At 39.7% G+C, this 14,303-nt stretch overlaps 1 protein-coding gene across 7 annotated transcripts in view; it reads right to left on the minus strand.

Annotated features, from left to right (window-relative positions):
* Positions 1-14,303, minus strand: part of MTOR (mechanistic target of rapamycin kinase) — a 531,718-nt gene that overhangs the window by 53,918 nt on the left and 463,497 nt on the right. For all 7 annotated transcript variants that reach the window (XM_053691448.1, XM_053691447.1, XM_053691446.1 and 4 more), the window contains exons 54-55: positions 1,342-1,416; positions 1,121-1,256 (exon numbers count right to left, since the gene is read on the minus strand). In XM_053691448.1, the coding sequence (XP_053547423.1) occupies positions 1,121-1,256; positions 1,342-1,416 (211 nt within the window). The remainder of the gene's footprint in view (positions 1-1,120; positions 1,257-1,341; positions 1,417-14,303) is intronic.

The following is a 14,303-nucleotide window of genomic DNA, read 5'->3' on the forward strand; positions in this document are numbered from 1 at the left end:
TTTCCCATTGAAATTTTAAAACTTGCAAATAATGCAAGGGTTTCAATGTAGAAAAAAATTGTAATATGCATTATTTATTGTTGACTCATGTATAGGAACAGTTGCACTCATGTTCTTATGGAAATATCAGTATATATTTACATATAAAAAATATATGCAAGCACATATCTACAAAATTCAAACTAGACCTATGCCTAGGGCAGCAATAAATATTACATATATTAATAAAGTGGAAAATATAATTATAATAAAAATAGTATTTGCTTATAGTTAAAATACATGTATTATAAATAATTGTATCGTTGCTTTTGTTTCTTTCTAGAGTTGATCACAGATAAGGAGCGCAGATGTTAAATGTACATTTTATAGTGTAAGGTCGGGTTACCAAAGCAACAAATTGATTTTTAAGAAATCTGACGTTGAGAAGCGTTAACACAACATTAACTTACACGTATACTAAAAGGGCGACTGCACACAATGCGCAAAATATTTCAATGGAAACCTGGTACTAAAATGGAGCTGTAAACTACTTTTAGCTGTAGGCCACTTCGCTAACGACTCATTTTTTTACGGCTCAATGGAAACGAGACCCAAATTGTTAATTTTTCTAAAATGATGAATTTTACATGGTGATTTCTACAGCTGCCGGCTGCTCTAGATGACAAAGCTATATGACAGCTATTTTATAATGAAATATTTCCCTGCAGTAAAAATCATTAGATTGGTGTGTAAGCAAGCAAAGCCTGCCACGTCACATAGCATTACTGTCACCAGTTCTTGTATTTGTGCTACAGATGCAGCAAGAAGATGCAGAAATGACCAGAAAATCTAAATGACTTTAATGGAAACAGTAGTCGGAGAGGATGAAGACTCCATATAATAATTAATATATAATAATACATGGCTGTATCCCATTACCTGTGAAACCACAATGTTTACTGCACAAATCCCCATGATATATTTTTATCGAGAGACAAATGTAAGTTAGGTTTGTACAGGTCACATGATACAATGTTACTTTACAAGAGAAAACTGCTTAGAACTGTAACATAACATCCTCAGTACACTCCAATATGTGCCCTAATGTTACGCCCTTGTGAAAATACAATGTAGCACTTACTGTCCATCAACCTCCAGTTCAGCAGAGGGTCGTAGACAAAGGCCTCCAGCACTGCCATGACGCTATCCTTGTGCTCCCGTAACACCTCCATCACGGTATGGCATGTGATCCTGTAGTTTCCATCTAACCCAGTCACCTAGATAAAAGTGATGCTCCAAGACATAAGTAATCTCATATCTATGTTGCACCCATGTAATGTGCAAGCTGCAAACCCAACTCACCTCCATAGCATTAGTCAGCATTCGCGTTAGACGGAACGGGATCTTCTCTGGAAATTTTTCTCTAGTCATGGCAACCTAAAATTGAATGCTAAATGTATTTAAACAAACCAGAAGCCTACAGGGTAATTATCAAGCAAAAGCAGAGAAACGATGAAGATAAACTGTTTCCATTATTATAGGTTATTTTGCGTTTTATAGATGACTAGTTGGTAAGCCTGCCCAGAGGGTAGTCTATATGTTGTTAATAAAAAAAAAAATAAAAAAAAATAGAACTACAGAAAAAAATAAACAAATGATCAAAAATAAAAAAATTAAACCTAATCCCTATGAAAATAAAAAAGTCCCCCACCCCAAATAAAAACACCCCCTAATTTAATGCTAAACTACCAATAGCCCTTAAAAGGGCTTTTTGTAGGGCATTGCCCTAAGTTAAACAGCACTTTTGGAGTTACCAAAAATTCTAAGTCCCCCCCTAACAGTAAAACCCACCACACACCAAACATCCCAAAATAAATAAACCTAACACTAAAACATCTAAACTATCCATTGCCCTGAAAGGGAAATTTGTATGGGCATTGCCCTTAAAAGGGCATTCAGCTCTTTTGCTGCCCATTCCTAATGTAAAAAAAATAACCAAAAAAAATAAAACAACCTAAGTCTAACCCCCAAAAATTAAAAGTTTAAATTAAGCTAAAATTACAGAAAATAAAAAAAAACTAAATTACCAAAGTTTAAAAAATGAAACCTAATCCCTATGAAAATAAAAAACCTAAACTATCCATTGCCCTGAAAAGGGCATTTGTATGGCCATTGCCCTTAAACAGGCATTCAGCTCTTTTGTTGTCCATCCCTTATCTAAATTTTTTTTTTTTTTTTTTTTTTAAAAATAACCTAACACTAAAGCCCCAAATAGATACCCACAGGTCCTGAAGTCCGGCGGAGAAGGTCCTCTTCCATGCGGTGAAGTCTTCTTCCAAGCGGCGACATCTTCCAAGCGGGGACCTCTTCTTTCTTCATCCAGGACAGCGGAACTGAAGACCGGCGACTGCGATTAAAGATTGCGTCCCTTGAATTCCTATTTTTTTTTTTTAGTTCTTGCCTCATGGGGCCCCCCTGGCCCATTGGGCCCCTGACAGGAGTCACCCCTGTCACCCCCTGATGGCGGCCCTGCCCGTGAGTATCTATTTGGGGCTTTAGTGTTAGATTTTTATTTCTAATTTTTTTTTTAGATTAGGGATGGGCAGCAAAAGAGCTGAATGCCCATACAAATTCCCTTTTCAGGGCAATGGATAGTTTAGGTTTTTTAGTGTTAGGTTTTTTTATTTTGGGGTTTTGGTGGGTGGGGGGTTTTACTGTTAGGGGGTCTTAGTATGTTTAATTCTTAAAAGAGCTGTTAAACTTAAAGCAATGCCATACAAAAGGCCCTTCTAAGGGCTATTGGTAGTTCATTCTTAGATTAGGGGTAGTTCTTATTTAGGGGTAGTTCTTATTTGGCGGGGGGGGGGGGCTTTTTTATTTTTATAGGGATTAGGTTTAATTTTTTTAAACTTTGGTATTTTTTTTTTTTATCTTTTTCTTTATTTTCAAGAACTCCAATACAAATTCAACCATGTTTAAAAAAAAACAAAACATGACAACATACATGAAGAAAAAACAAGAAACAAAGAAACCCAGAATTCACATAAGCATCAATGTAGATTCTAATACATTCTAAATAGGCTGAGGGCCTGGACCTAAAAAGAAACTAATTCGACTTTTTATGTTTTGGTGGCACCTCACTCAAACAAAAATAATCTTGCACTACGAGATTCAAACTGAAAATGGGTATATCCCACTTCGGAACATTACCAAGCTGTGGTTAGACTAGTGCGACCATCACTAGCTAGCCAGTCAAAAGCGACCCTTCCCATAGAGAAAAAAACAGAGAAAAAAAAAAGGGGGAAAAAGGGGGGGGGGAGGAAGAAAAGGGGGGGGGAAGGGGGAAGAACAAACACTAAAAAGGGAAGGGGAAAGGGCGTCCCCCCACTACCTATTCTACTCTGGTAGCCAAGACCTTGGAAACTTTCCCATATATATCTGTTGTTTGAACCAATCAGAGTTCTTAAAGGCTGAAACTAATTGTAGTTGAGCAATTGTAGGAAGAGATAGGACCATCAGCTTCCATTTGGTAAAGAACTGGTGCATTTGTTTATTGCTAAAAAAAATTATATTATGCTGTTCCAATATTATCTGATTCTGGGCTTTTCTCTCGAATTCTGAAAACTTAAGATTTCCCTTACTTTTCCAATTAGAAAATATCACATTTCTCCCTACTAATATCATTGCATTCAACAATTTTTAATTAATTTTAGCCCTCTCATATCTGAAAAGAAAGAAAATCTCAATTTTTGTAATTTTAATCTGAGTTCCCAACACCCTGTTACACCAAAAATTAACTTTGTTCCAAAATTGCGCTACTTTAGGACAATTCCATACACAGTGTATTAAGTCTGCCATTACTTGTCTGCATTTGGGGCATTCTCCTGACACTGGAGCGTTAGTCCAGTTAGCAACTCTCGCTGGAGACAAATATGACATATTCAAAAGTTTGGTATGGGATTCTTGACAGCTAACTGAAATTGTAGCCTTAGTTACTAAGTTTACGCTTTTACTAAACCACTCCCTTTCCACCGAAGGTATCACCTTGTTCCATTTCTTAAATAACATGTTAATATGGATTTCCCCTTGTAGGCTGATCAGGGCTTTATATATTTGTGAAATTCTGTTAACCCCATCACGATATAATGTGATTATTCTGCCTATTACTCCCATCTCCATTTCAATCCCCGTTTCTATCCTTAAGCTCCCTATCCAGTGACGGACTTGCAAGTAAGCGTAAAAGGATGTTTTTGGTAGATTGTATTTACCTTTCAATTCATCGAAGGATCTTATTACCAACTTGTTCCCCTGGCACATTTGGCCAAGAGAGTATAATCCCTCTTGGGCCCATATCGAGAAAACAAACTTATTCAGACCTGGGGGAAAGCTAGGATTACCTGTTAGGGGAAGAAACTCAGACTTATGAAAATTTATTTGGGTACCTATACAAATTTTTTGCCAAGCACCCACAATGTCCCTCATAGTGACGTGGTAATTTTGCCACTGGATTATGTAGTACCGCTTTCAGGTCAAATGGGGTTATAATCTACGACTCTAATTCGTATAGGGTAACCTGTTCTTTCTTAGTAATCCAGTGAAACGCGAATTTACACAAAGCCGCGTAGTTATAAAATCTTATATTTGGGCATGCAAACCCTCCACATGCTTTTGAGAGAGTTAAGGTTGAGAAGGCTATTCTTGGCTTCTTCCCTCGCCAGATAAAATTATTAAAGATCCTCTGTAAACGAGAAATGTCCTTGTTGTATAGTAATAATGGAAATTTTGAAGAAAATAGAGTAATTTCGGAAACATGATAGCCTTAATAAGCATAATTCTAGCTGAAACAGTCAGTGGCAGATTCGTCCAGGTCTGTAGCTTATCTTGTAAGTCTGCAATACATTTGGGAAAATTCAATTCGTACCATGACTCAGGGTCATTACTTAAGGTTATACCCAAGTACTGTAGGCGCGTAGTTTCATGAAAAGGATGGGGTACTTTCTAATGTGGTTTATATATCCATAGTAATTCCGATTTATCATTGTTAGTCCTATAACCCGAAAAAGAACCAAAAAGCCTAAATATATGAAGAACCTGTGGTATAGATTGTGAAGTATTGTTTAAAAATAATAACAGGTCGTCCGCAAAGAGAGAAAGAACAATTTCTTGGCTACCTATTCTAATCCCCTTCAGTTCCTGTCTCAGATAGATTGCAAGCGGTTCTAAAGAGAGGTTAAATAACAGTGGGGATAGTGGGCAACCCTGCCGTGTCCCTCTTTCTAGCGGGAATCTATCCGATATCTCTCCATTAACTATTATTGCTGACATTGGGCTTTTATAAAGTCTCCGTATAAATTGATAAAAGTAGTCTATCATCCCAAAACCTTCCAATGACTTAAAAAGATGATCCCTTCCAATCGAGTCGAATGCCTTTTCGGCATCGACCGTAAGAATTGCAAGATCCGGTTTAGACTGCGCCTTTTTAAATATTTTATTTGCGAAAAAGTCCAGAACAAGTTGCACTTTACGTATAGTTTTAACTGGATTACGTCCTGTCATGAATCCCGATTGGTCTGGGTGTATAATATAGTCTAGACATCTCTTAAGTCTATTTGAAATAATAGCAGTCATCAGTTTGTAGTCCTGATTTAGGAGGGAAATGGGTCTATATGATGTTAGCAATCCAGGATCCTTTCCCTTCTTCAAAATCAGGACCACATTTGAGGCTGCAATCAGCGGAGACTGTGTTTTGTTACCGATAAAAAAATTGTTAAATAGGGAATGAAGGAGAGGAAGGATTTGTTCACGTAAAAGTTTATAGAATTCCGCAGGGAGGGCGTCGGGGCCTGGTTATTTACCTGACTTGAGATTAGTTATCGCCTCCGATATCTCTTTTATTGAGATTGGTTTATTAAGCACTTGTAGATCTTGACTTGAAATCTGTGGTAGTTTAATCTTTTGCTAGAACTTCTCTTTATTGTCGGTGTCTATTGGAGTGGCAGAGTACACTTTTTGGAAATAGTCTAAAAAAGCTTGTCTTATTTCTGAACTCTTAATAAGTCTTTTGTTCTGATAGTTAATTACTGAAATAAAGTTTTTCTGTTGCCTTATTTTCGTCATTTTGGCTAATATTTTAGTCGAAATCCCCTGACTTCCTGCAAAAAAAGCTGTTTGTTTCTGGTCTTCTACTATCATCTTTTGTTTAAAGAAAAGATCCCGTTCCAGTCTGGCATTATTATATTTGTTCCAATTACCTATTGATGAGTTTTGGATGTAGCGTGTGTAAGTATTTTTAAGTGCATTAGATAGCTGCTCCTCTCTCTGCTTCCTTCTCGCCTTATCCCTAATTAAGTATGCTTTGATTTCACCTCGCAGGACCGCCTTTGAGGTCTCCCAGAGGATTACAGGTTTATTTACATAGTCTTTATTAAGTTAAAAAAACTCTCTCCATCTTCCTTGGAGTCATGCTCTAAATTTAATATTCTGACTGAGATATTGCAGGAAAACCCCCCGCAAATTATTACTCTGAATAGGCCCTCTATACTGGATCTCCAGTGAAATAATTGCGTGGTCTGATAACTTAAATTCTTTAATATCTGTTTTAATATCTGACTTCATCAGTTGATTAGATATTAGAAAAAAATCTATTCTCGAAAGAGATCTAAACGACCTCGATTCACATGTGTATTCCCTATGGTCTGGATGTTGCATTCGCCAAATATCTTTAAGAGCCAACTTTTGACAGAACTTACGAAGTATCTTAGCTTCCCTGATCTTTTTGTCGGTGGACTTACTATTAAATCTATCTAGGGTATATGAGAATGTCATATTGAAGTCTCCAGTTACTATTATATTTTTCCCCACAAACTGGAATAGTTTCAGACTTAATATGACCCAAAATTCTCTTTCTGTTTTGTTTGGGCCGTAGAGATTACAAAAAACGTAATTTTTTTTATTGATTTGGATTTCTAAAATTTTATATCTTCCTTCTAAATCGTTATCTAATAATAGTATCTGGTAATCTAGGTGTTTGTTAAGGAGTATAGCCAAACCTCTTTTTCTTTGAGTATAGGGTGTGTACAATACCTCCCCCACCACTTAGTTTGGAGTTTAACAGCTTCTAACGGGGAAGATGGGTCTCTTGAATGAACGCAATATCTGGTTTATAAGACCCAAGGTGTTTTATCATTAATAAAGTTTAATTGGTGAAGATATCCCCCCCTATATTCCGTGATAGGAGATTTAATTTATGCATCTCTGGCCTTTATACAGTAGTGGGGGGAGAGAGAGGAAAGAAGAGAGAGAAAGAGAGAGGAGCAGGGGTGAGGAGCAGGGGGGAGAAGAGGAAGGGAGGCCAAAGGGGAAATATAATTAAAAAAAAACCCCACTTATCAAACACTTTGTCAGCAGCAGGGCTAACATTTCCTTTGATGGCTGGACATAACATTGTTAACTGTCCTATGTAATTAATTGGTAAACGTGAGCATGGCACCATCTTTCTCCAGGACAATTTTAGCCTTCATGTTTGCTTTAATCATTCTGGAGCAATATGGTGCCATTTCTCTCCGTTTAGCTTGTGTCTCAGCTGAGAAGTCTTGAAATAGTAAAAGCCTCTTCTGGCCTATCATGATTCCGCTATTCTTGCGGTAGAGTCTTAGTATATGGAACTTATCTTGGAAATTTAGATACTTTATTATTACGGGTCTAGGTTTAGGTGTCCCATCCGGAGAGTTACGTACCGGTCCTACTCTGTGCACCCTTTCTACCGGAATTACCAGATTTTCTATATGGCTGCCCACCAATTGTGGGAGTGTGGTGGAGGCAAATTTTAACAGATCAAGATATTCTCCACTTTTGGGAAGCCCAATAACCCTAAGGTTATTACGGCGAGTTCTGTCTTCCATATCCTCAAATCCAGATTATAGTATGTGTAACATTTTATCTTGTGCAGTGATTGTCTGTTCCTGAATAGTCATCTTATCCTCGATATCGGAAACTCTAGTTTTGAATTCGAGAAGTCTAGGTGAAATCTGTTTAACTTCTGCCGATAGGTTAACTATTTCTTGCTTCAAGACCTCAAATTGTGGCATTCAGAGAGCTCAGAGATTTGTTGCAAGAGCGCTGTAGTATCAATATTACTTAAGCTTAATTCATTACTAGCCTCTGGATCACTAGGCTTAGTCCTTTTATCCTTATGCTTAGGTGGCATCGCTGGTGAGTTAGTTTTGGAGTGTGACATATATTTGTCCATAGGGAAGAGGGAGAGTGAAACACTTTCCTGAAAATAGTGATAGGGGGTGTTTTCAAGCCTGGTAAAATGTGAAGGATGGGGAACAAACCAGTAGGGGAATAGGGTGGATGTGTAAAGTGAATATTTGGTGGGGAGTGAGGCAAGGAGGGGACTGGACCAAAAAAAAGAAAAAAAAAGAAAAGAAAAAAAAAAAAGAAAAAAAAGTGGGTCTATTGAATAAGCAAAAAAACAAAAAGTGACTGGGAGTGATTGTGTGCTAAGGGCGAGACCACCTTCAGTCTGGTCCTAGTTATAACTGGCACTACCTAGCTACTCAAAGTCTGTTAATGTGTAAAAACAATACCTTAACATTCTACTCAGTTATCCTGATAGTGGTATAGGCCACTGAGGATCCAAATTGGATAGACTGATAAGGACCCTGACACTTACAGAGGTGTCCTAGGCTAAATATTTAAAAAAAAAAAAATTTAGGCCAGGGGACCAGGTATCCTAAAACTTGTGGCACTCTGGCTGTTCTACCAAATTATCCTAAGAAGCTATATGCTATGATTATACCTCCAAAGCCACGAATATATATTTCTTTGGGTCTAGAACTACTACCAGGGAGTGCTATAATTGCACTCCCAGTACCTTGTCAGCCTTAAGGTTTAAAAAATCACAGCATACGTTCAAGTGTTTTAAGGTGTATATTACATAGTTATCTTATCACTGGCTCTCCCACCTCACAGCATATCTAAGTATATGGGACTCTGAGCCGAACCTCTCTGAATAATCCCCCTGTGTCCAGGTCTGTAGATAATATTTATCTATGCTCGTAGCTTCTCGATAGCTACTTCTAGAAAGAAAAGATTATTATTACACTCCTGGAAGGCCTGTAATGGTTAGGGTTAAGCACACACACATGTTAACCCTTGCATTTATGACCCAGAAAATGCCTGTACACAAGATTATAAGCAAAGTAAATCTATAGGAGTTCTGTCTAACTCACAACACAATAGGGATTGAATAAGACCACCCCATATTTTTTAAACAAAAACTGTCCCGCAACTTTATGAGGCCCCCATCTCAGTCTCTTGAGCACAGATGGTAACAGCGCCCACAGGGAAATGGCTAATTGCTCCTTAGAGTTTAATTTTCTCGACACCTCCAACTCCTTTGGACAACAAACCCAGTTGAAAAATTATACCTTTCCCAGGGCCAATTACAGTTATTTGGGTCTGTATCATGCAATTATAATTCAACATAGGAAAAATAGAATTCCAGTTAGTGCTACACTCAACTCGGTTAGAGGGCCAGACCATAGAACAAATTTTGGAACACTCGGTCACCCCCGTAGAATATCAAGTAGCACTAAGTCCCACACAGGCTTTTCCCAAGCTCACTCCGGCTGCTGATATGGCATATAGCCAGTAGCATGTACCAACTCTCCGTCGACACCCTGGGTGTAAGGCAAGGGTATATCCTGTACCACCAGCTGGACCTGTGTCTAGACCCTATTCCCTTCAATGGGGACGATAAGTTTCCTGGGTTACAATACAGTCTAAGTCACTGTAGTATTAGTATAAGGAGACCAAGCTTATTAGTGGCAGTTAGTCATCTTATTGTTAGCAATTTGTTTTTTTATTTTCTGTAATGTTAGCTTTTTTTATTTTTTTTAACTTTCGTATTTTTTAGTTTAGGTAATTTGGGTTAATTTAGGGGGTGTTAGGTTAGGGGCCTTAGTAATTTAATTAGTTATTTGCGTTGTGTGTTTTGGCGGTTTAGAGATTAATAGGTTAATTAGGTTTATTGTGTTGTGGGGGTTTAGCGGTTTAGGGATTAATAGGTTAATTATGTTTATTGCAATGTGGGGGTTTTGGAGTTTAAGGGTTAATAGGGTAATTAGCTTTATTGCGATGTGGGGGTTTTGCGGTTTAGGGGTTGATAGGTTATGTTTATTGTGATGTGGGGGTTTTGCGGTTTAGGGGTTAATAGGGTAATTAGGTTTATTGCAATGTGGGTGGTTGACGGTTAAAGGGACTGTAAACACCAGAATTTTTGTTGTTTAAAAAGGTAGATAATCCCTTTATTACCCATTCCCCAATTTTGCATAACCAACACAGTTATAATAATATACTTTTTACCTCTGTGATTACCTTGTATCTATGCCTCTGCAAATTGCCCCCTTATTTCAGTTCTTTTGACAGACATGCATTTTTTAGCCAATCAGTGCTTGCTCTTAGGAGCTTCACTTGCCGGAGCTCAATGTTATCTATATGAAACACATGAACTAACGCCCTCTAGTGGTGAAAAACTGTCAAAATGCTTTCCGATTAGAGGCAGTCTTCAAGGTCTAAAAAATTAGCACATGAACCTCCTAGATTTAGCTTTCAACTAAGAATACCAAGAGAACAAAGCAAAATTGGTAATAAAAGTAAATTGGAAAGTTGTTTAAAATTACATGCCCTATTTAAATCATGAACGATTTTTTGTGACTTTACTGTCCCTTTAAGGGATTAAGGGGTTAATTACTTTATTATTTTGCAATGTGTGGGTTTGTGGTGTAGGTGTTAATACTTCGTGTGGGAGGTTCGTTTTTTTTTGTTATACATCGTGCGGGCGGTGTTTTCTTTTTTGAAATGCTCTGTTTGCCTTCGCTGCATCCCGGTGGATTCTGAAAATGGCAGGGTGGTGAAAGAATCCACCTTCGGCGGATTCTTTCACTACCCAGCCGTTTTCGGAATTCACGCTGCAACCAGGTGAATTCTGTTGGCTGCCTTGTGCTGCCAACATTCCATTGAGAATGCGTGCGGAACTGCAGACGGCGATGGACATTACAAACGCAATTATAGTATAGATAGAACGCTAGCGAGCCCAGGTCTTACAAATATTCATATCTAAGGGTAGGTAAGGAGCTTGGGACAGAATCACTGACCAAACCATCTCTGCTCATGCAACAATAACAGCTAAACCTGGGCTGCTTGAGATGAGGAGCCTTCTTTGTGATGTTCTGCAGAAATAGATTTGCAGAGATACTGATGCAAAGAAGGCCACTCTGTGGCCCATCGTTGTAGGGGCGGGGCCAGGTGGGACCGCTACGCCACGTTACAGGAGTTCAAGGAAGAAAAAAAAAAAGTGCCGGTGCTGAGTCACAGTGAGGGGGAAGGAGGGAGGAGAGGCAATAAAGGGTATCCTTGGGGTATCCATTGGGGGGAAGTGATCTGGGAGGGGGGTAGGTTATTGAGGGGGGGCAGCTACAGTTTGCCTTATTTGCAGCAAACTGGGTACTGGCAGACAGCTGCCAGTAACCAAGATGGCGGCAAATAGGTAGAGGGGGAGTGTTAGAGAGCTGTTTGGGGGGGGGGATCAAGGAGGTTGGAAGGATACTACCCTGCAGAAAATATATAATTAAAAAAACAACATAATTTATGCTTACATGAAAAATTTATTTCTCTTGTGATGTATCGAGTCCACGGATTCATCCATACTTGTGGGATATTCTCCTTCCCTACAGGAAGTGGCAAAGAGAGCACCCACATCAGAGCTGTCTATATAGCTCCTCCCTTAGCTCCACCCCCCAGTCATTCGACCGAAGGCTAGGAAGAAAAAGGAGAAACTATAGGGTGCAGTGGTGACTGAAGTTTTTTAAATAAAAATATATTGCCTGTCTTAATAAACAGGGCGGGCCGTGGACTCGATACATCACAAGAGAAATAAATTTATCAGGTAAGCATAAATTATGTTTTCTCTTGTAAGATGTATCGAGTCCACGGATTCATCCATACTTGTGGGATACCAATACCAAAGCTTTAGGAGACGGATGAAGGGAGGGACAAGACAGGGACCTTAAACGGAAGGCACCACTGCTTGTAGAACCTTTCTCCCAAAAATAGCCTCCGAAGAAGCAAAAGTATCGAATTTGTAAAATTTGGAAAAAGTATGAAGCGAAGACCAAGTCGCCACCTTACAAATCTGTTCAACAGAAGCCTCGTTTTTAAAAGCCCATGTGGAAGCCACTGCTCTAGTAGAATGAGCAGTAATTCTTTCAGGAGGCTGCAGTCCAGCAGTCTCATAAGCCAAACGGATGATGCTTTTCAGCCAAAAGGAAAGAGAGGTAGCCGTAGCCTTTTGACCTCTCCGTTTACCAGAATAAACAACAAACAATGAAGATGTTTGACGGAAATCTTTAGTTGCTTGTAAGTAGAACTTTAAAGCACGAACCACATCAAGATTGTGCAACAGATGTTCCTTCTTTGAGGAAAGATTAGGACACAGTGAAGGAACAACAATCTCCTGATTGATATTCCTATTAGAAACAACCTTAGGAAGAAACCCAGGTTTGGTACGCAAAACCACCTTATCTGCATGGAAAACAAGGTAAGGTGAATCACACTGTAAAGCAGATAACTCAGAAACTCTTTGAGCCGAAGAGATAGCTACAAAAAACAAAACTTTCCAAGATAGAAGCTTAATATCTATGGAATGCATAGGTTCAAACGGAACCCCTTGAAGAACTTTAAGAACTAAGTTTAGGCTCCATGGTTGAGCAACAGGTTTAAATACAGGCTTGATCCTGACCAAGGCCTGACTAAATGCTTGAACATCTGGGACATCTGCCAGACGTTTGTGTAAAAGAATAGACAAAGCATATATTAGTCCTTTTAACGAACTAGCTGATAATCCCTTCTCCAATCCTTCTTGGAGAAAAGACAATATTCTAGGAATCCTAATCTTACTCCATGAGTAACCCTTGGATTCACACCAATAAAAATATTTGCGCCAAATCTTATGATAAATCTTCCTGGTGACAGGCTTTCTAGCTTGAATCAGGGTATCAATGACCGACTCAGAGAAACCACGCTTTGATAGAATCAGGCGTTCAATCTCCAAGCAGTCAGACGCAGAGAAATTAGATTTGGATGCGTGAATGGACCTTGGATTAGAAGGTCCTGCCTCATTGGCAGAGACCACGGTGGAACTGATGACATGTACACTAGGTCTGCATACCAAGTTCTGCGTGGCCACGTAGGTGCTATCAGAATCACCGAAGCCCTCTCCTGCTTGATTCTGGCAACCAGACGTGGAAGGAGAGGAAACGGTGGAAATACATAGGCCAGATTGAAGGACCAGGGTACTGCTAGAGCATCTATCAGTACCGCCTGGGGATCCCGGGACCTGGACCCGTAACGAGGAAGTTTGGCATTCTGTCGGGACGCCATCAGATCCAATTCTGGTCTGCCCCATAGCTGAGTCAGCTGGGCAAATACCTCAGGATGGAGCTCCCACTCCCCCGGATGAAAAGTCTGACGACTTAGGAAATCCGCCTCCCAGTTCTCTACTCCTGGGATATGGATTGCTGAGAGATGGCAAGAGTGATCCTCTGCCCATCGGATTATTTTGGTCACCTCCATCATCGCTAGAGAACTCCGTGTTCCTCCTTGATGATTGATATAAGCTACAGTCGTGATGTTGTCCGACTGAAATCTGATGAATTTGGCCGCAGCAAGCTGAGGCCACGCCTGAAGCGCATTGAATATCGCTCTCAGTTCTAGAATGTTTATCGGGAGGAGAGTTTCCTCCTGAGAACATAAGCCCTGTGCTTTCAGGGAGTTCCAGACTGCACACCCCAGCCTAGAAGGCTGGCATCTGTTGTTACTATGAGCCACTCTGGCCTGCGGAAACACATTCCCTGAGACAGGTGGTCCTGAGACAACCACCAGAGAAGAGAATCGCTGGTCTCCTGGTCCAGATTTATTTGAGGAGATAAATCTGCATAATCCCCATTCCACTGTTTGAGCATGCTTAGTTGCAGTGGTCTGAGGTGTAGGCGGGCAAAAGGAGCTATGTCCATTGCCGCTACCATGAGTCCGATTACCTCCATGCACTGAGCCACTGATGGCCGAGGAATGGAATGAAGAGCTCGGCAAGTGGTCAAGAGTTTTGATTTTCTGACCTCCGTCAGAAATATTTTAATTTCTACCGAGTCTATCAGAGTCCCTAGGAAGGAAACTCTTGTGAGAGGGAAGAGAGAACTCTTTTTTATGTTCACCTTCCACCCGTGAGATCTCAGAAAAGCCAACACGATGTCCGTGTGAGA

This window comes from Bombina bombina, chromosome 8 (genome assembly GCF_027579735.1).
Source record: "Bombina bombina isolate aBomBom1 chromosome 8, aBomBom1.pri, whole genome shotgun sequence".
Taxonomy (NCBI): domain Eukaryota; kingdom Metazoa; phylum Chordata; class Amphibia; order Anura; family Bombinatoridae; genus Bombina; species Bombina bombina.